Source organism: Boleophthalmus pectinirostris, unplaced genomic scaffold, assembly GCF_026225935.1.
Source record: "Boleophthalmus pectinirostris isolate CB_2022bp ecotype Guang Dong unplaced genomic scaffold, ASM2622593v1 HiC_scaffold_14, whole genome shotgun sequence".
Taxonomy (NCBI): domain Eukaryota; kingdom Metazoa; phylum Chordata; class Actinopteri; order Gobiiformes; family Gobiidae; genus Boleophthalmus; species Boleophthalmus pectinirostris.
The window spans coordinates 23,109,852-23,134,492 of NW_026571047.1; the positions used below are offsets into that span (position 1 = coordinate 23,109,852).

The 24,641-nt window shown below is 37.3% G+C and overlaps 2 protein-coding genes across 7 annotated transcripts in view; one reads left to right on the top strand and one right to left on the bottom strand.

The window, feature by feature from the left end:
• aatkb (apoptosis-associated tyrosine kinase b) overlaps positions 1 to 5,472 on the top strand; it is an 80,803-nt gene extending 75,331 nt beyond the window's left edge. The window contains exons 14-16 of the mRNA XM_055149916.1: positions 287 to 398; positions 3,581 to 3,883; positions 5,097 to 5,472. Coding sequence (XP_055005891.1) covers positions 287 to 398; positions 3,581 to 3,883; positions 5,097 to 5,125 — 444 coding nt within the window. The 3' untranslated portion in view covers positions 5,126 to 5,472. The remainder of the gene's footprint in view (positions 1 to 286; positions 399 to 3,580; positions 3,884 to 5,096) is intronic.
• An 8,383-nt stretch (positions 5,473 to 13,855) lies between these two features.
• Positions 13,856 to 24,641, bottom strand: part of baiap2b (BAR/IMD domain containing adaptor protein 2b) — a 98,716-nt gene continuing 87,930 nt past the window's right edge. For 3 of the 6 annotated variants that reach the window (XM_055150463.1, XM_055150461.1, XM_055150460.1), the window contains one exon: positions 13,856 to 16,250. In XM_055150463.1, coding sequence (XP_055006438.1) covers positions 16,112 to 16,250 — 139 coding nt within the window. In that variant the 3' untranslated portion in view covers positions 13,856 to 16,111. Of the gene's footprint in view, positions 16,251 to 17,460; positions 17,500 to 21,541; positions 24,554 to 24,641 lie in introns of those variants that run through there. The other 3 variants (XM_055150465.1, XM_055150466.1, XM_055150464.1) reach the window with 3 other exon arrangements.

Sequence of the window (24,641 nt, forward strand, 5' to 3'; positions counted from 1 at the left end):
CTGAAAAGTTACATAGTGCACCTTTAATTGGTCAGTTTGTGGGGATGACAGAATTAAATGGAAAAGCTTTTGTGTTGGTCTGATTTACAGTATAAAGCAGAAAAATTAAAATTGCAAGATTACCTATAACTTATATATATTAGTTATATTCACAAATGATTAATAACTCATATTCAAAACTTAATATACATACACTGTTTTAATAGGTATGTTCTGGATTCTAAGTTACTTATTTATTTATTTGTGTGTTATTTCTAATCCTTTGGTGTTTGTCTGTTATCCGTAGGAGAGTCCCACTAAAGAGCTGGCTGTGCACGGATTCGCCCTGGCTTCAGAAGGTCAAAGTTCACGTGTTAATGCCTCAGACGATTCTTCAGATGGAAATGTCTCAGAGGAGAGTGAGTATAATTAGAGTGCAGCCACTTACACCTCCATTTGAACAGCCCTTTAACCACAGTGTTAAGCAATGCGATCACTCAAGTCAACAGCTTTTGGATGTCACACTGTCATTCGGTAAAGTATTTTTAATCATAGATACAGAAACAGAAAAAATATTGACCCAGATCATGGCATGGGAATATATTTTTGTTTTCAGCATACCTTGACCATAATTTTTCATCAGTTAAAACATTAATATTAGTTACAAGATCTATTATTCTAAGAGATACAATATATGAAAGATATCTACCATGATATGTTGACCTTAAGCAAATCATTTATCTTATTTATTTTCCCATTTAGTTTTCATGTTAACAAAGCTTTGTAAGTATTGTGTAACTTTTCTAGATGGTCCACCACCTGCATTTCTCCATGTAGATGTTATTGATTTGTATGAAATGTTTCACAGTATGGCATTAAACATTTCTATCAGCATGGAGACCAAACTAGGTCAAGTTACTGGACAGATCTATGGAGAGGCAACTGTAGCCTGTACAATGCTGCAATATCAATCAGAAACAGAGATAGGAACAGTAATAGCAGCAGTAGTAGTAGATGGAATATTTAATGAGACAAAAGCACAGGGCTTATGGTGCTTAGTTATGTTATTTACAGTGGACAGACATTATTTACAGTATTTACAGTTGTGCATGAGTTCAACGTGTTACAGTTCTTATTTAGCACACAAGCCGCAACAGAGTTCATATAATCCACAGGGGGTCAAACAAAAGACATAAAAGAGTTATAGAGATTTCCAGAGATATGGCAAGGGGGTTATTGTGCAACAAAGTTCAACAAGGGCCCAGTGCCCACAGCAGGCGGCAGTGGGTGTGCGTGGGTGTGTGTGGTTGGGCGGCTGCAACGCCTCCTACCGCATTGATAGATACTTGTATTCTTTGAGTTCGGTCCAGGCTCTAGGCCTTAGCTCTAGGCCTAGTAAGTAATACAATAATTAAGTATCACAACTAAGTCATTATAAATACAATTTTCACAATATTATATCAAAAACACTTGTATATAATAATAGTTATAATAATAATAATCAATACACATGTATAAATATTTATATTAAATCTAAACTTTATATTAAATATTTATATTAAGTCAAAACACTTACACAAACACAAAACACTTTGTCATCATAATAGTCATAAGAATAATCAACCATGTATAAATATTTGTCATCAAGAATACTCCATGGTAAAATATTTTCCATTAACAACAGGCAATAATTCATTTTAGATTAGCTTTAGCAGTATAAGCAGACCATTTCATCATAATCAAACTTCGTTTTATTAGTTCAGAAAAACATCAATAAAATGCATTGGTCAAAATACATATAACTCCTTTAACATCAACAGCTCCAGCTCAAAGCTCAAAGCTCCGCGTGCACTGCACTAAACCCGAGCGCTCGCATTAGCATTAGCATTAGCATTAGCATGGTAGCTCCGAGCGACAACAGACAAAGTTAACACTCACCAGTTCTTAGTGATGGGCAGATGAAGCTTCATGAAGCATTGAAGCCTTTCATCCAATTGGTTCACTCTGGTGCAAAGCTTCCTGAAGCTTCATTTGCTCTAGTAGGACGTCTACTGGATGCAAAAAATATCAGTTGACATGAATTTAAAGTGTGTTGCATTTTGCAGAAAGCCTGTGAATAAAACTGTCAGCAAAGTAAAGAAGTATGCAAAACATGTATATTGTAGTGATGTATACTGTGTGTGTATATATATAAATATATATATAAATATAAATACTTTTATATATATATACTGGCAGTATGGAAAATTATTATTTGGAAATTATGAAAAAGCTAATGATCATTTACAGTGAGGTGAGGGTGGTTGGGGTTGGAGTATGGACAGTGATTGTGCTTTTGTAACGTTGGGTGATTATGGTTCAGGGGACACATCATTGGTTTTTATTTAAAACAACAGTTTCTCCACTGTGGCAGGTCTCAGGTGATTTCTTTTTTTTGACAATATTTCTCCTGCTTTCGAAAACACCCGCTCACAGGGCACAGATGAGGCAGGCGTACACAAGAATGCCACTGCTAATTTATATAAATGGGGATAGACATATTTCTGTCTCTCCCAGTATTGAAGGGGGTCCTCCAGCCTTCCAATATTTGGCTCCATCATGTACCGTTGGACCTCAATATTTGCATCTGCTATTACATTTTGTGTTTGTGTCTGCCTGACTCTGTCATCCAGGCGACACCACAGGTTGTTACCTAAGAAATAAGAATTGTTTTTTGTGAGTTTAAACTGTCTCCAAACTTCCAAACTCTCACTGATCACAACTCTCCATCAAACACCCACATTTTGAATGAAGACTGAGCAGTTTATATCGCTGTCAAAACTCGCGGCAAAACCCGAACCACTTCCTGAATCAGTCACGTGGTACAGCCGGGCAGCGAGGCTTCGGACGTCATCATTTTCAGCTCCTCCCCTAAATGAATCAAGCCTCGATAAGCGCTTCGCGGAAACGCCCCCTCCCTACTCGACACACGCTTCGAAGACTCGACACGGAACGTCACATCACTACCAGTTCTGCTTAATTAAATTACACAGGCTTGTGACAACACTTCGCCATAAAGGCAAGAGGCATCTAGAAAGGTTACTTACATAGCAGTTTCTTTAGAGTATTTTTAGAGAAAGAATAGTAACTTTTTAGAGGAATAATCGTCTACCTGCAGCAGCCCAGTTACACCGGAGACCAACACAACACATCATTGGAGCGCGCGGCCATGTCTGAAAGAATTTGTCGCACTCTGTCCATGTATCTATAATAAAAACTGGACAAGGCTTTCCATTCATTATTATATTATAGTTCTATGACTGAGTATTGCGATACGTGCGATAATGTCATATTGTGGAACTTTCTAAGCAGCAATGACATATCCATAGAAAGAAGAAGGTGACTGATCCTCAACCATAAAGTTACATAGTCCATCTTGAAATTAATGTAATGTAATACTTTTGTATAAAAAAAATGAAGGCACTTAATACAAGGGAATATTTATTTATTTATTTATTTTCAAATAAATATATTTCTGTCCCACAATAACAATTAAACCCAATAGTACTTGATAACGTTGTGAATATTCATAATTCAAGCGTGTGTTTTTGTGTTTTTTCAGGTGCAGGATACGAGTGGGACGATGACTTCTCTCTGCTCCCACTCCCCACCTCTTCAAGCACCCCAGACTCTCCTCCTCCCCTCCCACCAAGACCTGTGTCCAAACCGGAGACCAAACCAGAGCCCAGACCTGAGACCAAACCCGAGACCAAACCAGAGACTAGACCAGAGTCCAGACCTGAGACCAGACCTGAGACCAGACCTGCAGCCAAACCCACCATCTCCAGATTTACTGTGTCTCCGTCCCCTGTTTCCCGTTTCTCCATCACTCACATCTCCGACTCAGATGTGGATTCAATTGGAGGTGTAATATGGTTTTATTTTTTACAATTTATGTATCAACAAACAGAGTTGGGAAGGTTACTTTTAAAATGTATTCCCCTACAGATTACAGATTACATACCCCAAAATGTAGTTTGTAACGTAATCCATTAAATTACTTAAAGTGAGTAACGTAATCTGAATAATCTGGATTACTTGATATTGTCATGCTTTTTAAAATTACATGAATGTACCAAACACATCCTTAAAATTCTTGTTTGTTGTCTTCAAATTGTCTGTTGAGCCCAGGTCTCCATGAACAGACTTTTGTTTGCTGTAAAGTAACAAAGACTAGAATCTTAACATAAGATGTTTTATCTGCTAAAAGAAAATAAATAGTCCAGTCTTTCCTTGACCAAATTAAAAATATTATTGATAGAGAAATGATTTTTATATGAAATCACTACTGCCTTAAAGTATGGCCATCCTTCTGTTAGTGTCATATTGTTTAGACCTGGTTTAGTCCTGGTTTTAGTTCTAGTTTAGTCCTGGTTTAGACCTGATTTAGTCCTGGGTTAGTCCTGGTTTAGTTCTGGTTTAGTCCTGGTTTTACTCCTGGTTTAGACCTGGTTTATTCTTGGTATTACTTCTGGTTTAGTTCTGGTTTAGTCTTGGTATTACTTCTCGTTTAGTTCTGGTTTAGTCCTGGTTTAGTTCTGGTTTAGTTCTGGTTTAGCCCATAATGTGAAAACAGGAAAATACCGCCGTGTAATCCATTTATTTCAATAAAGTAACGGTAATCCAATTACCACTCATTGAAACAGTAACTGTAACTGAATACAGTTACTCATAATTTGTACTCTGATTACGTAACTCCTGTACATGTAATCTGTTACTCCCCAACACTGTCAACAAATCTAATAATGTGTCCATGGACTTCAGAATGATGAAAAATGAAGATGTTTTAGATAGCAATTATTTTGAATGGTGAAAAGTCCTCAATGTTTTGCCTATAAATAGAAAGCCTGTCTTAACTTTTAACTTTATATCATTGTTAAAAGTCCTATATTGACTCTTAAATTGACTATTGTGAGATTTAAACCATGTTATAATGCTGTTACCTCATCAAAAACAGCCCTGGAGTTGTGTTTATTATTTATTTATTATTATTAGTCTGTCTACTTCTCCTTCTACTTATTTTTATAAACTATTCCGCAACTTGATGAGTAATGAAGTCTTGTTTTCTTGTTTTCCAGGCAGCAGTGAAGATGGAGATAAAGAGTGACCAGCCTTTGAAACTAAAAAAAAAAATAAAAAGAAAAAACCCATTAAAAAATCGCATGACTTTTCACATTTTACTGTAACGTCAGGTTTTAGAAATACGACAGTGCCTCCTTCGTCTGTGGACACTTTAAAACCTACAATATTTAAAAGAAAAGATTTATTATACAGAGTAAGAGAAAATAATATATTAAAACGTGTAAAGATTCAACGAGGATGGGACCTATCTTTGCGTATTGTCTATTTTTTGGAGCAAGAAACAACAGGGAATGAGATATAGAAGATTTATGAGTATTTGGAAGAACGGATGTCAACTTCGCAAGGAATTTTTCGCACTTTGAACACAACTGTACAGATCCATAGACTTTTATAGAAGCTCATCTTAAACCATATCATCGAAAATAGCAGAAATAAGAAAAACCGTCATTGTTTTTTTGGACAACGGACAGATGCAAGCAAAGAGAAGCGACGTAATAACAAATGCATATCAAGTAAATTTAAAGGGGAGCTGTGTAACTTTTCTGGTGGAGGGTCGGCCACGCGCTCGTCTCCATGGAGATATTTCTGTTTCGCCTTCATTATTATTATTATCTGTGGAGAAGCAAGCGTGCACGTGGTATTTTTTAAGGTATTTTTGAGCTATAAAACATCTGCAATTGAACAAACGTAAAAGAGACATGTTTAATCCGCTACTGTGGAACATTTTAGGCGAAGAATTAACATCTCCATGGAGACGAAGAAGTAGCAGACCCTCCACCGTAGAAGTTAGCACCTTTAAACTTGTATTTTCACTTTATTTCATACAACAGATGCCCTCCCCGAAGGAACCATTTCTATTTAACCAGGCTTGGGACTGCGTCAAACATTTAACAATTTTGAGTTGTTTTCACTTTACTTTTATATCATGAAATTATTACTCGTCACTACAAGAGGGAATAAATATTAAAATTGAGTGATTATTCATTTATTTTTTACATCAGATGCTCTCCCTGAAGACACCATTTCTATTTATTCAAGCTCGGGACCGACCACCTTAAACAGTACTGCATTGAACGGTTAAATAGGGGAGCAAAAAAGATTCATATCAACTTTTTATACATCAGATGCCCTCCCTGAAGCAACCATTTCTATTTATCCAGGCTTGGGCCCACCTCAAACACTGAACAACTGTTTTCAAACGACTTTGTATCATCAAATAATTACTAATGAGTACAGAAAAGATTCAAATTGAACGCAAACTAATTTTTCGACTATAGCCATGCATGATTTTGATGATTAGAATATGGTATTTACTATTGAAAATGAAGATTACTGAAAGTTGAGGAACTGCGCGTAAAGGGCCCATATTACGATATTTTCTGATCTATGTTATAATGTTGTTTCCTCATCACACAGACCTGGAGTTTGGTTTTGTTTCATTCACACGTTGAACACAAAACTTCTCTCAAACAAAAACACTCAGTTCCACCTTGTGATGTCATGTGGTAATACAGGAAGTACTCCACTGTGTTTTTAAACTCTATACACCTTCGCAAGCATCATTTGGATGATTTCAGCCCTGGAATCGTCAAACTCTACTGAACTTCAAGGTAAAAAAAAGTAGCTGTTAACTTGAAGACTATCGCTTCATGACATCATAAGGTCAAACAGAGCATTTTGAGCTTTGGAGATGTAGGGCCAATCCCATTCCTAAGTTTTACACCTTGCCCCTTGCCCATTGGAACTGAGCCACAAGGGGTAAAGGACTGAAAATAAGCCCCTACAAACTGGGACACCCTTTCAGCAATCACATACGTCATCAATAGTCTCTACCGGCTTCTACGTAGGCAGACGCGACGAGCTTTTGCCAGAAATCCAACATGCGGTTTACAACTGTGGTGGTCTCTCTTGCGTGGGCTGTTGGCATATTTTTACGGTTTCTCTCTGTGGTCGTGGTAGCGGTGATTCGCAAGACATTCTGCTGAAATTGCTCATGTTTGGAGTGTGCCTCTGAAAAATCTTCGTACCACTTTCCCCTACCCTTCTGCTATAACGGTAACTGGGACACCCTTACCCTTACACGTGAACGCGCAAAACGGAGGGGTAGGAGAAAGTGGTATGGCCGACGGGTGCAATGGGATTCAGCCGTAGACTGGCTGATAAACCAGGGTTACTCAAACATGTCTGAATGAAACAAAACACAAAATCCAGGTCTGTTCTTGAGGAGATAAAATTACAACATGCCTAAAAGCTCACAAAAGTCCATTCTGCGTAATATGGGGCCTTTAATTACAAAGACATTCTACCTTCACCTTTTGTAGACGAACTAAGTATTTAACGCCATTTTCTATATTTGAGAGAACTGACGGCACTGTTAGTCATTTGCTGTAAATTGGCTCAACAATCATGAAATTAAATGTTGCTTTCTCTGTGTTTTGTGACAAGCTCAGTTAAGATATTGATCCAGTATTGTCTAGGTGTTAAGATGCTATCAGGTCCCTCTCCGCTTATATCCAGATCGACTGTATTTGCCTATTCTGGGATATTTTACTTTTATTACTACTACTTCTAGTTTTGTTTGCCTTAAGAGTTAAAGCTGCATTGTGTAACTTTTCTAGTGGAGGGTCTGTCATATGTTTTGGTCCATGGAGATGTTATTGCTTTGTCTGGAATGTTTCACAGTATGATATTACACTTTTCTATCTTCATGGAGACCAAATGGGGCCAAGTTACAGGTCAGATCTGTGGAGAGGTGACGCCGCTCACGGTCAGAATGTTTGTTTTTCTAAATATTCTTGAGCTATAAAAAAAAAAAATGTAATTTAATAAATGTAAGGCAGAGCTGTTTAATGTCAAATTGTGGAACATTCGAAGCAGAGCAATGAGATTTTTATAGAAAATGGTAAAAAGGTGATGGACCCCCCAAACCGAAATGTTATATAGTTCACTTGTATTGGGTTTAAAGCTACATTATGAAACTTTTTACTCTCAATACCTGCATATAGGTATTAAAATACTACATCGAATCATGTTTTACGATTCAATTATATTATTGTAATCTCAAATTGTGGGCAGGGACCTATATAATTTACTATTTTGGTCATATTTATGATCTATCTAATCATTTTGTTAGACAAGAGTTAAATATTGCTCATTGTTTATTTGTACTGATAGAGAAGACGTTGAATTTTGTGCCAGTTTTTGTTTCAGGTGCATAGGCCCAGTAGTTACAGAGATATAAACCATAAACAAAGTCAACAAATTTGCAATCTGACAGCGAATTCCACCGTACGATTCTGCTAAATTACAGAGATTTTATAGTATCATTACGTCAAAAGGTATAGCCTATATAACTGCGATATAATAATGCATTGTTTAGGTTTTTGTTAATATGGATTGAACGTCCTGCATTTTGTTGTTGAAGTGTAGCTACATCTGGTGGTCAAACTTCAGATTGCAAGTCCAGATTGCTTTACATCTTCCATCTGTTAAAGCTAAGAAATTAGATATTGACAGTGTTGGGAAGTTTACTTTTAAAATGTATTCCCCTACAGATTACATACCTCAAAATGTAGTTTGTAACGTAATCCATTAAATTACTTAAAGTGAGTAATGTAATCTGAATACTTTGGATTACTAGATTTGCTGTAGAGAAGCAAAGACGAGGATATCGTAACATAAGATGTTTTGTCTGATAAAGGACAATAAAAAAGCCCAGACTTTACTTATACCATATTAAAAATATTATTGATAGAAGAAGAGGAGACACGGTCCATGCAACATGATTTAGTCCTGTTAAATCCTGTTTTAGACCTGGTTTAGACCCAGTTTTAGTCCTGGTTTAGTCCTGGTTTAGACCTGGTTTTAGTCCTGGTTTAGTCTTGGTTTAGACCTGGTTTAGACCTGGTTTAAACCTGGTTTAGACCTGGTTTTAGACCTGGTTTAGACCTGGTTTAAACCTGGTTTTGACCTGGTTTTAGACCTGGTTTTGACCTGATTTAGTGTCCGGCAATGAGTGCAATTACCGAAAAAAGAAAAAAAAAAGGGATATAGCCCAAAATGTGAAAACAGGAAAATACCGCCGTGTAATCCATTTACTTCAACAAAGTAACTGTAATCCAATTACATTAAAACAGTAACTCTATTCGGTTACAATTACTCATAATTTGTACTCTGATTACGTAACCCCGGTACATGTAAACTGTTACTCCACAACGCTGGCTACTGATTAGAAAAAAGGCTCAGATTTTTGTTTTAAATTTGTTTTAAAAAGAAAGCCTTTATTTGCAAACACAAAAAGTTGTTATTTCTTTCGTAAGTAAAAATGCAATAGGCCAGGAATATAAGCTTGCACCACTAGAGGGCGCCTAGTTAAGTGTAATAAATGCCATATACTATTGTAAATCTTGGTTGTATTGAAAGCTGCTACAGTATTTTAAAGCCTTATTCTGATTTGAGACTGATGGAAAGAAAAAGTGGAGGGGGACCTGGCCTAGCTGTGATATAAACCATGTCAGCAGCTGTTCCTAATATTTTTGTATCTGATTCAGGAACAGTTTCTCTGCATAGATCATGATGTATTTTAGATTTGCAGATGAGATGTGGTCATTTTACTGAGAAATCTTCTGTTTTTTGCCAAAGAGTATTGTATGTCAAAAGTATTACATATGACTAAATAAGTACATTTGAATGGAGGGATGAGTAGTTGGGTCTCATTATGTTCTGTACCTTCTAAAATATGAATAAAGTCTGTTTTACACATCTGGATATCGTCTCGTGCTTTGAATACGAATTTCAAAATAGCAGCTAAATTTGAATCTGAATCTGTGTATCATTTGTTCATTCACTTTTCAAAATAAATCCAAAAATAAGGAAACAAAAAACAACAATTTTCTTCATTATTTGTTTCCAAAACCAAAATGGACTGAACGAGGACTAAAACAAGACTAAAGAAGGACTGAACCAGGACTAAATCAGGACTGAACCAGGACTTAAACAGGACTAAACCGGAACTGAACCAGGACTGAACCAGGACTTAAACCGGGACTAAACCAGTACTGAGCCAGGACTAAACCAGGACTAAACCAGGACTGAACCTGGACTAAACCGGGACTGAACCAGGACTGAACAAAGGCTGAACCAGGACAGAAACAGGACTGAACCAGGACTGAAACAGGATTGAAACAGGACTGAACCAGGACTGAACCAGGACTGAAACAGGATTGAAACAGGACTGAACCAGGACTGAACCAGGACTGAAACAGGACTGAACCAGGACTTAAACCAGGACTAAACCAGTACTGAGCCAGGACTAAACCAGGACTAAACCAGGACTGAACCTGGACTAAACCGGGACTGAACCAGGACTGAACCAGGACTGAAACAGGACTGAACCAGGACTTAAACCAGGACTAAACCAGTACTGAGCCAGGACTAAACCAGGACTAAACCAGGACTGAACCTGGACTAAACCGGGACTGAACCAGGACTGAACCAAGGCTGAACCAGGACTGAACCAGGACTGAACAAAGGCTGAACCAGGACAGAAACAGGACTGAACCAGGACTGAACCAGGACTGAACCAGGACTGAACCAGGACTTAAACCGGGACTAAACCAATACTGAACCAGGACTAAAACAGGACTGAAATAGGACTGAACTGGGACTGAACCAGGACTGAACCAAGACTGAGTGTCAGGATGGGCTCAGAGATAAAGAGCTAGAAATTATAAAGACCCTGCTTTAGCTCTGTACTAGTGAAGGTGAACGGAGGTTAAAAACACAGTGGAGCACCTCCTGTATTACCCCATGACATCACAAAGTGGTGTTTTCTGTTTGAGAAAAGAACTCAGCCTAAATATGCAGGTTTGTGTTAAACTTGCGAATGAATAAAACACAACTCCAGGTCTGTTTGTAATGAGAAAAGAATATTATAACATAGTTTAGAAAATAGCATAATAGGAGTCCTTTAAACACCTACAGATAAAATAAAATATGAACAGTGTACAGTTTATTTAAAATTGACTGAAAATATGTTTTGCTTTAAGATAAGGCCTTAGTGTGGACCACTTTAGGAGAGCACAAACATCTTACAGAGTTAAAGGAGATGATGGATTGGAATGACTTGCCAAGATTAAAATGAACGACCGATGATTAATTACTTGAGCACTAAAACAAATACAATAAAAAATTTAATCAAAACAAAAATAAAATAGAGAGCTCTTTTTCCAAAAAAATTATTTGAGTTGAGTTCAGTTGGTTTTACTTTAAGTTTCCCCCCCGATTCCCCGGGTGGTGTAAAGTGTATTTGTGTCTTGTCAGGATCCGATTGGAAAAAGAGTTCATTGGTGGTTCTGCTAATGAGGAAGCTTTAAACCGCACCGTTCGTACCGTTCGCACCGTTCACACCGTTCACACCGTTCACACCGTTCACACCGTTCATACCGTTTGCATTGCTCACATCATTCACTGTCACCATGGGGTTGGGCTCTTGCCATCGGGATTTCCAAGATCACTTTAAACACAGTCTACACAAAAGGTGCACAAAGGAAACATTCTGATCCAGTTCTTATCATTATGAGCCCTCATTTAAAGAGCAGTGTAATTTACCATTTAAATGACTAACTACAGCCTGGGTCTCCAATAGGTGGACCGTGGGCTAATATCTGGGTTTCACATGACGTCACAGGGCTACGTTTGTCAGCACGCAAAATCAGATGGAGGGCAGGAAGTGAACTAACTGGAAGAAAATGCCTCTGTGTTGTGTAGTTTACGGCTGTGCCAATTGTTCTAACCGAGAGAAGGAAAAGCGATTTTTTTAGAATATAATCGTCCACAAAGGTCAGAAATGGGAAAAGCTGACAGAACAACACCATAAAAAGTGGATTATAAACCTACGTTTGCGGTCGGGAGGAGCAGAATTCGTTAATGCTCGTATCTGCAGTGACCACTTCGTCAAAGGTTTGTTATAAAGCTAAATTGTTTTTTGTGGTTTACCTAAACATAAACGAATCATTAACGACTAACGGCTAATGACGTTTGTTGACATTAAATAGTTGGGATAGATCGGTTACTGCCAGTTAGAGATGCGCGGTATCCGTGGTTAATCCGCGGGTCGGGCGGATGACGTGACGAAAAATTATATTTTAATTAAATTCGGGCGGGTGGCGGTTTAACTACTAAAAAAAAAAAAAAGTTATTGTTAGTATTGTTACCTACATCTGAAAAGACGAGTCTCATTGTCTGTGCTTGTAGTATGAAGTGTACGTCATGTCCTTAATTAGCCCATTTGACCTCGTTTTTATGTTCTGAAGGTTAAGGTTGTGTCGGGTTATTGATGCCTAAGGTTTACGAGGCACATATTATATGCAGTTTATTTTATTATTTCTAATTTATTTCAGATGTTTGCCAACACATAAGTGGCTATAGGGCCATATTTATTTAGTTATGCTTTTTTTTTTGTTTCGATATCAGATATATTTTAAAACACGCAGACATTATAGCGCAGACTGCCACTCGGGTTATTTAAAACTTAAAGAAGGACCGATGGAGTGAGGCTATGACTTTGAAATAACATCGGGCAATGGCAGAATGTTCAGAATGTAACAACATCCAACACGAAGGCAAGAAGGTTCAAAAACAGCCTCATCGGAAAACATTGTCAGTTAATTAGCTGCGCAAGAAAACCAGGTAAGTCTGGGGTTGTTACGGACAATTAAGAATGCGAACATACACGCTGAGCGAATTTTGGAATGAATGAGCTATAGAGTTTGCATTTTTATCGAGGCTCCTTAGTTTGTTTGCTGTATGATTGTTCTAAAATCTAAAATCAATCAGCGGATGGCGGGCGGGTGCAGTTTTGAAAACCTTCGGTGCAAAATGGATAGCGGGCGGATGATGAGTTTTGTGTCGCGGTTGCGGATGAAAAAATAGCCCATCCGCGCATCTCTACTGCCAATACACTGCAGTTTTTCCCATAACAGTCTATACACATAAAATAAGAGAAACACTCACCCTGGCAAAGACCAAACGATAATCATCATTTAGGCGTTTTGCACCAAGGTTGAGGACTCTTTGTACGCCTTCATCTGTTGTCTGGTGTAGAACGATGTCTGAAGAGCTAAATAGTTCGTGATATCTTCTGCCTCGATTGTCGGCAAATCTTTTACTTCAGTCAAAAATTCTCTCATTTTCAATAAGATGGGGTCACGCCCAATATATTTGTCTACTAACTGCTCGTACTTGTGCCTTTCTACTGGCTCTAAATCCTTACAATAAGAACTCTTCTCCATATCTGTGTTCTCCAGAGCCGTGTTTGTCATGTTGGTCTTCACTTCCTGCCCTCCACCTGAAATCCGCGCATCATCGTGATCACGTGACTGAAACCCTCCTATTTGAATGGGGAAATTCAGATACATCAGCTACACTGCTTATTGCTCAGGGCCAAACTCCCCTCATCAACTCAAGGTGTGGTACCTTAAAGCAGGTCACTTTTTAAACCACCAGATGGTGCTGTAGAACGCACCAACACAGCGTCAACACAGTGTTTAGTTGGAAAAACCTTGAGACCTCATTTATCTTTTTCTAGTGTGAGTGTGTATTATCCTCCTCTCTTGGCATACCGTCCTCAGTCAAGGCTGCACCAAACCTTCCATTAAGCAAGTCCACGGGAGCAAAAGGAAACTGTATTTATTATGATTTCTTTGTCTTGTATTTAAAACGCATTTAAAACAAATACATACACATAATACAAGGAATAAATGCGCATTTTAGGTTTTTAATTAATTACATTTTACACAGTGATATATTGACTTAACCGATAAAACGAGTCAGTTTTATCATGTGACTTAAGCCTCACATTTCACAGAGCAGAACAATCTGACAGTGTTTCCCAGCAGAGTGTTTGAAATATTCAAGAAAGATACAGCAAGGTATTGGATTTAAACGATTAGATACAGAAGAACAACGTTAACTTACAATTTTCCTGGAGTAGGAGGCTGACGCAGATTTATTCTGCATTCTATTGTTCTCAGGATTCAGGGAAAACCTCCACCTCAAGAAAGAACAATGGAACATTGCTTTACAATTTGAGATTTTCCAACAAATGCAGTAGGAATTGAAAAAGAAACACTGTATGCTTTTTATAAATTCAGTTTTTTGTTAGTTGTTGGTGGATTTCTAATTGCTGATCAGTTGTTGATTTTACCTTTGTATTTTGGCAAATAAAACCGTCTACAGGCAGATTTTTTGTGGACCTCAGTTGAAATATTTTGGTCAGGGAAATTTAATTGGAGAAGCCTGGTCTAGTGCATCACAGTACAATTTTTAATAAATTCCACAATCATTTAAAACTGATAATTTTTTCATCACATCACAGAAAAAGCTGATTATAGCCCTGTTTAAAGATGCACCATGTAACTTTTGTGTTGGAGTGTCCGGCACCTGCTTGTCTCCATGGAGCTGTTATTGCTTTACCTGAAATGTTCCGTCTTATGACATTAAACTTATCTACACTGCTTTTAAGTTTGAATCGCTAAAAAGACCTTGAAAAACCTGCTTTTTAGAGTAAACGGGGTCGCCTCTCCACAGATCTGTCACGTGCTTGTCTCCAAGGAGAAGGTTTAATGCCATACTGTGGAACATTACAGGAAACGCAATCATTTTTCCATTTAACCAAGCATGTGGCGGTCAAAAAAGTGACACAGTGCACCTTTTTAACATTTATACTCAATGAACCTGCGCTGTTTTCTTTAATACTGACTTAATTTATAAGAATAGAGATATATGATTATAATTCAACTAAAACACAATAAATTTAACATTATTCCAGTGTTATGGGCCGCGCCTCATTTCTCTTTCCTCGCTTCCTTCTCCTTGATTCTACAGGAAATGGGTGAGGAAGTCCCACCCTCAAAGGAGACATATCCAGGAGAGGATTGATTCTTTTATCCGCTGTCTGCTCCTGAAGCCTCCCTCATGTTCACTCCTTCAGGAGACTATGGACCAGTGGACTCACTTTTTCACTGCAGACCAGTGTGTGGATGCAAAACAACTTTCTCCAGCTAAACCCTGACAAGACTTAAGTTGTAGTGTTTGGCCCACAGAAACAAAGAGACAGTGTCAGCAGTCACCTCCAGTCTCTCTCTCTGTAAAACCTTCAAATCAGGCAAGAAATCTAGGGGTAATAATGGACTCAGACTTGAACTTTAACAGCCACATCAAGTCAATAACATCTGCAGCCTTTTAAACCACCTAAAAAACATTGCAAAAATCAAAGGTTTACTGTCTAAAGCAGACTTGGAGAAACTTATCCAGTAGGTTAGACTACTGTAATGTCCTGCTCACTGAACTCTCCAAATATCCACAACGCTGCAGCTCGGGTCCTGACTCGAACTACTGTGCTCAGGTCTCTGCGCTGGCTTCCTGTGGCTCAGAGACTTTAAAGCAGCTCTGCTTGTGTACAAGTCTCTCCATGGCCGAGCACCAAAGTACATCTGTGACATGTTAGTGTCATATGAACCATCTCGCACTCTGAGGAGCTCAGGGACCGGCCTCCTGCTGGTGCCCAGAGTCACGACTAAACAAGGGGAGTCAGCGTTTCAGGTTCATGCAGCTAAAACCTGGAACAGTCTGAACATGTGAGACAGACTCGACTTTGACACTGTTTAAATCCAGGCTCAAAAGGTTCTGTTTCACTGTGCATATGACTGAAAGGTTTTCACTCTTCTAATTTATGTCTTTCTTTTTTAATTTTAATATTTATGATTATTAATGTTTTGATTAGTTTTTATTGTGATTTTAATGTATTTCTTATTCTGTAAAGCACTTTGAATTACTTTGTGTACAAATTGTGCTATACAAATAAACTTGCCTTGCCTTGCCTTCATTCTGTGGTTTTCTTTGAAACACCACTTAATATGACACATTTGATTGACAGCTGAAACACGGAGGATCGAGGAGAGGAATCAAGAAAAGAGAACTGAGACGTGGGCATTTATATCAGCGTTATGGTCTAGTATTCTTCAGCGTGAGCAGAGGACTTCTCCACTTCGTCGTATTGAGTCTCATCTGAAGTCGTCTGCTCCGTGACGTCATCAGAAAGCGGCGGTTTGGGCGGAGCTTCCACGCCTGGCAGAGTGGGCGGAGTCAGGCTGAAATGACACAAGCAAACAGCCAATTAGAGAAAAGAATGTAAAAAAAAGTAGCAGTTTGTAGATTATTGGAAAATGTAACTTGCATTGAACAGACTATGATGAAATGAAGTAACAAAACAAAAAGCATAACATGGATTTTTATACATTAGATCCACCTTAAAAGAAAAGAAACATGACACTTGACAAATAATTTAATAATATAGCATGAACAAAGGCTTAAAGGTGGATTTCGTAACTTTTCTGGTGAAGGGTACGCTACTTGCTTGTCACCATGGAGATGCTTTTGCTTTGTCTGGAATGTTCTATAGCAGACATGTCAAACTCAAGCCCCGGGACCCAATTTGGCCCATGATATAATTATATTTGGCCCGCGAGATCATATCAAATATGTATTAGAGCTGCCCACTGGCTACAGATAGACTATAGAGACATTATTTAATTGAAATGTTGTTATTATTTTATATTATTCTTGTTCTGGATTCAATGTTTAAGCAAAACTATTATTAAACATTTATTTTAATAAGAAAAGGTTTAACATTACGTATCTTGAAAGAAGAGAAAATATGCAGATGTTGTTGAAATTTTATAAATATTTAGTTTGGCCAACAACTTTTAATTTTGGCCTCTGTAAATTTGAGTTTGACACTTCTGGTCTATATTATCACATTTAATAATCGATCGTTCATTCAGTGTCATGTGTTTTTATCGCTCAAAAACACACAAAAAAACAAAAACTGTGGAACTTTTCAGACAAAGAAGTGAAAGCTCAAAAATGACACAGAGACTACAATTCATTATTAACAAATTATTAAGAATGATTCAGGCTAAATTATTTATTAATAATTCCCTAATTCTTAATTCTTAACCCCTTAATTCAATTATCAAGACAGAATCATTCTTTAACTATTAATTCATTATGTCTTTGTTCATACTAGGGCTAATTAAGGTGTAGTTATAATAAAGTTGGACCAAATTAACAAAATAATAGAGTTGTACATGCAGATTCACAAACATAAGACAATTTATTGACAAAACATGGGAAATGAACCAAACCACACCCACATGCAAAGGGAAAGTCACCACAGAGAGACAGGAGACACAGAGGCCAGACACATTAAGGCCCACTTACTCTGATGAACTGAAGTCCTTTATAAACGTGCACACTCCACACCTGAACTGAAACTACAGGCCAAACACACAGTAACCTTGCAGTGACATCACACTGGGGGGTGTTCTACATGTTCATCTAATGGTGGGATGTGGAGACACAATGCACACATTAATTAAACAACAATTTTCAGCAAAAAGGCAAGTTTAAATGAACTGTTTAACGGAGTTTAACTGTTAAGGATAGAAAGCAGTTAGCATCATATTTTGCATAAATCGTACTTTGCTATGTGGGTGAATGATGATTTCTGGTCTGAAAAGTTTGGGGGTTCATGCTATAGGTATCCAATCACACCTCAAAATCATCAAATAAACAATATATATTTGAAAAAACATGTGCCCTTATTGAGACTGGCCTTGCATCTCCACAAACCTGACTTATTTGGCCTGGAGGAGGGCCTTTCCTGCTTGGTTCCAAGGAAATGTTGTTCCATTGGTTATAATCTTCCACAGTATGTGTGTAAAATCCCTCAGTCGTCCAGATAGAATCCATGGCAAAGAAAAAATTCAATTTGCCAACTGGGCAAAAGTTTATTTGGTCGAATACGTTTCGCAGCTCATCCAAACTGTTCTTCAGTTCTGGTGACTCTGATCTGGAGTTATTCAGACGCTACAACACAGAGCTCAAGTGGTGCCATAAGAACAGAGGGAAAGGAGAAAGAAGAACAACATGCAGAAAGTCATCTCTGTTTGTGGATACCCAAAATGGTCTTTCAACAAAACAAAGAGAGCTAAAAAAAAACAAAAACAAGACAAAAGAGAATCAGAACCTAGGAAAATGGCCGTAACTATTCCTTACATTGCTGGTGTTTCTGAAAAACGTCAGAGGATTTTCAGACAACATGAAATCCCAGTCTATTTCTAACTTAACCCTAACCCTAACAGAAACTGTAAACAAGTAGGTGTGTTAGTTTCAGAGTAGTTTCACTGTAGTTAGCTCCTCCCGTCAGGCAGATATACAGTAAGGAAGTGTCCACCAGCATTTTGACCAGAACTGAAGAAGCAGCTTGGACGAGCTGCGAAACATATTCAACCAAATAAACTTTTGTCCAGTTGACACACTGAGTTTTTCCAGTATGACAAAATCTACCTGCATGAAGAATGTTCTAAAGTATGGCTATGTATTTCCATGGAACCATGCAGGTGATGTGCCACCTCCAGAAAGTTACATGGTGCTGCTTTAATGAACTACAGAAAAAGATACACACAGTTTTATGCATGTTAAAGCAGAGGCCATGGAGAGGAGGATCATAATGGAAACAAAAAGAACTCAGTGCTTGTTTTAATTGAAATATTTAAGATATTATAATGTTGCTTCTATACTTACTTCTATACTTCTATACTACTACTACTACTACTACTACTACTACTACCACTACTACCACTACTACTACTACCACTACTACTACTACTACTACCACCACCACTACTACTACTACTACTACTACTACTACTACTAATAATAATAATAATAATTGTACAAAATGCAAATTAAAAACATGCAAATTGATGAATAATGAAATGAAATTATAATTTGAAACATATGAAACTTTTCAGAGGTTTAGTAAGTAATATTTATTTGACAGTTTTAAAGAAAAACTCATATCACATTTGAGGTCCACAACGTTACATCAGTCCAGTTTCATTCATGCAGGAGCTCAAACGTCTGCATAACGTCTCCTTCCCTTTCAAAATAAAAGCACAGTGAACAAAAGGGCTTGGCTACAGACAAAGTGCTCTGTTTTCTCATTAAAAACAAAATGAAACACTGACAAAACTTTGTACTGCACAGTTCAAAGTTACTTTATTAAACTTTTAATTTAACTGTAATAAAATAAATGAACTCTAATAATTTTACCATTTTATTTGGAGATGCAGATAAAACAGCAGGTCTATAATTTGCATACATTGTTTTAACCAGTTTACAAGATGGGTGTCGATGTAGCAAAAAATAAAAAACTATATTCTGCTTACAGGTGCACTATAGGTTTGTTTCTATGGAAAAGTTATTGTTCTGCCTGGAATTTTCCACAGTACGGCATTATACTTCTTCTTACATTTTACATCTTAAGCCGTGTTCAAACTGTTCAAATTGTCTGGCACGAACAAAGTGAATGATTTACATGTTAACCTTATGTGAAGGCGCGTCAACGGGCGAATAAAGTTCTGCGGCACGAATGATGCGAATTGGGCAGCGCAATTCACGCATGTTGAGCGTTTTCAGCGGCTTGAATAGAATATGCAAAACTGGTGTTGACGTGCGAATTCCCAAAAAGGAGGGGCTCACAAATTTCACTAAAGTTGAACATTTTGAACTTTCTGCGAGTATTTGCGTCACGTCAACCAATCAGGGGCTGTGTTCTGATAGTGACGTATAATGACGACGAGATAAACATGAACTTTCATTCAACATGGAGGAGACACTCACTGTTGCCGTGGGAAATGAGCCAATACTATACGATACCAGCACGAGCCAGAACAGAGACCGGAATAAGGAGGACCTACACTAGACTCTGTCCCTCTCTCCTTTACTGTAGTCCTAGTCTGGTCCCGGTTTGGTCCCGGTCTGTCCATCATTTTTCGAAATGAAAACAGAGAACACTGCGCAGCCGCACTTGATCCTTTTGGAGCGAATAGAGCGGATTTACTTGTGCGACCAAATTCAACCCAAACTCGAGCGACCTGGATGCATAAATGAAGCGAATGACTCAAAAAAGTAAAGGGGCAAACTAGGGGTGTTTGACGCGATTTATTTGCGCCAGACGCGTTTGGTCTGAACACGGTTTTACATTTATTCAGTTACAGCTCAAAAATACCATGAAAAACAGATAGGACTTCTTACGATGTGGCATCGCCAGCTTGTCTCCATGGAGATATATAGTATGTTTAAAGCCCTACTGTAGAACATTCCTGGCAGTGCAATAAGATCTCCATGGAGACAAGCAGGTGGTGGATGCTCCATAAGAAAAGTTACATAGTGCACCTTTAAAATAATTAATAGCCTATGTATTGCTTATACATCTTATCCCTCTCTCTGTCTCTCTGACACACTCTTTTTCTTTTTCTCTCCCTGTCTCTCTCTCTCTCTTTCTCTCAATTCTCCCCCTTTCTTTCATTAACTTTAGTATATATATATATATATATATATATATATATTTTTTTTTTTTATTATTCATCTCATGAATACTAAACCAAACGATTATTATCATTCATTTATGTGTTTGACCACAAAAGAGCATTTTCTGTTATTGCAAGAAAGAGCAGAAATAAGGATTGACACACTGAGGAGGTGTAAAATAAACCCAAAGAAATTAATAAAATGTTTGCTGATTCAAATGACTATGTCCACTGAACAACAACACTGGTCAGATTAAAGGTGCATTGTGTAACTTTTCTGGTGGAGGATTCGTCAAATGCTTTTAGATGTTATTGTAAGGCTGTGCAATTAATAGAATTTTGATTGTGATTTCGATTTGTGTCGAGTTGAAACGACTTATTTATTGAATAATATTGATTAGTAATTTCATGTTCAAAGTATATTTTATTTATTTTAAGTTTTACACATCGCAAAACTGCTCTAAGGTTCATATTTGTAACCTATATTTATTTTCAATTTGAAAGTTTTGCGTAAATTATCAATAACAACGTTTTTTTTGAGAGAGAGAAATGCTAAATAAATGCATCGTGTAACTAAAAAATAATAAAATAATTTAATTAAATGTGCACATTGGGAATACATCCAGAAGGTTTATTACAGACAAAAAAACAAGCAAAACTGGACTATTACATGCCAGAAGAGCCATCACCTTGAAATGGAAAAATATTGAAGCCCCTTCAACAAAACAGTGGATTAAGGAGCTTTCATTTATCGGCCTTGAAAATTTGACATTTATAACAAAGGGAAAGCGAAAAGACAGAAATTAAGAAGCGAAATTAAGGGAAACTTATTTGAATATCACATCTAAAAAATAGGAATGATGTGTATGTATGTTATTGTTGTTGTTGTCAGCTATGATAATGGTGACAATAATAATATTTATTTATTTATTTTTATTATTATCATTATTATTATTATTTTATTTATTTATTTTTTTTACCCATTTTCACTTTTTAAAATTTAGATCTTCACTGAATATGGATTTTTGACTTACCTGCAACTGATAAATTTAATTGTGCCTGCATTTTTCATGAATATGTGTAATGTGTACTGTGTCTGTGAGTGTGTGAATTGGTTTTTCTTTTTTTTTTTCTTTTTTTCTTTTTTGGTTACCTGTGTTAATGTGGTCAGTTTTTCATGTAAACATTTTTGCCTGAAAATTATTAAAAACATTTGGAAAAATAATGTAACTAATAAATAACTGAATAATCGTGATCATGATTTTTTTCCATAATCGAGTGGCCCTATGTTACTGCTTTGTCTGAAATGTTTCGCAGTATGGCATTAAACCTTTCTATCTTCATGGAGACCAAACCAGAACAAGTTACAGGTCAGATCTGCGGAGAGGCGACCCCGCTCACAGAATCCATGTTTTTCTGGGAATTTTTAAGCTATAAAACCCGTAACTGAACAAATGTGAAATGTGTTTAATGTCGTACTGTGGAACATTTCAAGCAGAGCAATGACATATCCATAGAAAGGATAGCAGAGTGACGGTCCCTCCACCAGAAAAGTTACACAGTGCACCTTTAACGAACAGATTAACAGTAATAAACAGATTCTGAGACAAGACGAGATGTGATTTCTAAATGAGGAATTGTTTTATTTTGATTGTAAATAACATTTTCCTTTAAAGACGACATTAAACTGAGCACATCTGCCCTTCGTTTTCAGACAAGAGAAAATCACAGTTTTCAGAAATAAACGTCAGAAAGAAGGCCCTAAACATGACATAAATATAGATTATATAATATTCACGGTTAGAAAGTGCGTTTATCATTTGAGTAGATTATGAGACGAGCACAAGTTTGGCACGTGTTTAAGTTTATGTACAAATAACATTCCAGTCACATAGATACATTAATACAACCAACCCAATCCCACTATTTTCATTTCTGCAAATCACTCAAGATCTCAACAGGAAAAATCAGCAGAGAAAAAAAAAATTCTAATAAAAATCATGAACTGACATATTTGTTTATGTATTAATTTGTATGTTAAAAAAAACAAAAACAAAAAACTAATACTGTAATTTTTAAAGAATTTGCTATGTATTTTATTAGATTTTTTCTTTAAACGTTAAATCATTTCCCCAAAACAAAACAGATTTTTTGTGTATGTGTGTGTGAAATTTACCAGTAAATAATGTGAGTAAATGAGGTTGAAAATAATGCAAAAATGTTGGTACTACAAAAATTATTAAACTATATTATAAACCAATTGATAGTTCGCAGCTGATGCTGTCCACATTCTCTGAGGGTGTGACGCTAACTAGAGGCATGCTCTGTCTGAAGTACTATTAGGGTTTTGCGTCTACGGCACAAAAGCGTGTAACCAGTTGTTTATGCCGCCGTACTGGAGGTCAAACTATTTATCTGGACCAACGTGTAGTATTTGTGTGCGATAAAATAAAAAGAATGTGCTATGCGGTCCTTTTTTGTGTAGCAATAGCTAAAAAAAGCCAAAACGAACTACATAGACTACACGAAGAAATAATCCAAAGAACTAAGACCCCGTTTACACTGAAACTAATCTGCATATCACTGTATCGGAAACTATTTGCGTCCACATAAGTCGTTTCTGTGTCTGCAATCCTTCCCTATCCACACAGCTTTGAGCATATTTGTTTACGTTTTACAGAAACAAAACTTAAAACCACATGGCTAATTTGCATAAAAAGAGCACTCAAAAAACAGCTCGCTATTGTGTGCTGATGCGGTTCAGCTTCTGTCGGACTAAAGGACAGGATTCAGTGGATTATGACTGTTCCTTCTGTGACAGAGGGGTGTTCTGCTGATGGTGAGTCTGTTCTGTGCTTCTATCGCGTTGGAGATGGTTCATGTAAAACTTTTCAGAGATTATACATCTGCATGTCATACACATAGACGTATATATGAATATATTCTAGCCTCTTAGCGTTGTGGCGGTGAATTAGGTACTAGACCTACATCAGCGTATCTGCATATCAGTGTTTTCAGGTGTCCACACAGTGCTGGATCAGATGTGTTCTCAGGTGAATTTGTGGGAGCTGGCGGCACCAGATCGTTCTGTCTCTGGAGACGTTTTCCATCTGATTAGTGTGGACGAACACTGTATCCACAACGAAAACGACTAGTGTGGACGGGGCCTAAGACTTAAAAGTGCTTAGAAAATATCGCATTAAATATCGTACTGTGAGATTTGGATATTGTTTCATGTCTAATTGTGAGCCTCCCCACCATATCGTGAGCTTTCCCACAATATCGCAATAAATATCATACTGTGAGGTTCATACCGTGACGATGTCATATCATGACACTTGGATATCGTTACACCTCTAGTTCTTTATGGTCAGATTGTGCTAAAATAAAACTGAGATCAGTGCCTTCAGATAGCGTCACAGCCCCAGGTAATGTTGATGACGTCACCTGCAAAATATCAATACCATTTACCAATGATAAAATTCATATTACCCAAGTCTCTCGCTACAAGTCGGGCTTCTTTCATCTTGATTTCAGGATTGGTGAAAGTCTAGCTTGAGTAACAGAGCTTCAGACAGAGCAGTGCCTACAGTTAGCATCACACCCACGGGGAATGTTGATGACATCGGCCACAAAGTATCAAGAAATTATGTAGTAATTTGCAGAAATAAGTACTAACATATAATAGATTGGATTGTGCTTAAAGTGATAAACTCACTCAGTCAAGATTATCAAAAGCTGCATTCACTGTTAAAAGTTTAAATCCAGGATCAACAACATCCGTTCTTTTTGCTTTCCAGTGGAAGTTATAAACATGCATCGCAAACTAGCCAAAGTGCTCCCAGACATGGCAGTTTGAAACAAGCGTTGAGTCGCCATTTTTTCCCGGTTTTGGTTGAGATTCGAACCAGGAAATCCGCAGAGGACTACGCAAAGAAAGACCAGTCCTGAGACTTATAGCTGCAGTTTTGTCTTTCGTTTCTCACACTGTAGAAATCAGTTTGACCTCTGTTGTACTGTGGACAAAAAAGGCAAATGCTGCAAATCTCCAAAAATCCAAAATACGAGAATTTCCAGAAACGAATTCGACGAGGAAATCATGCA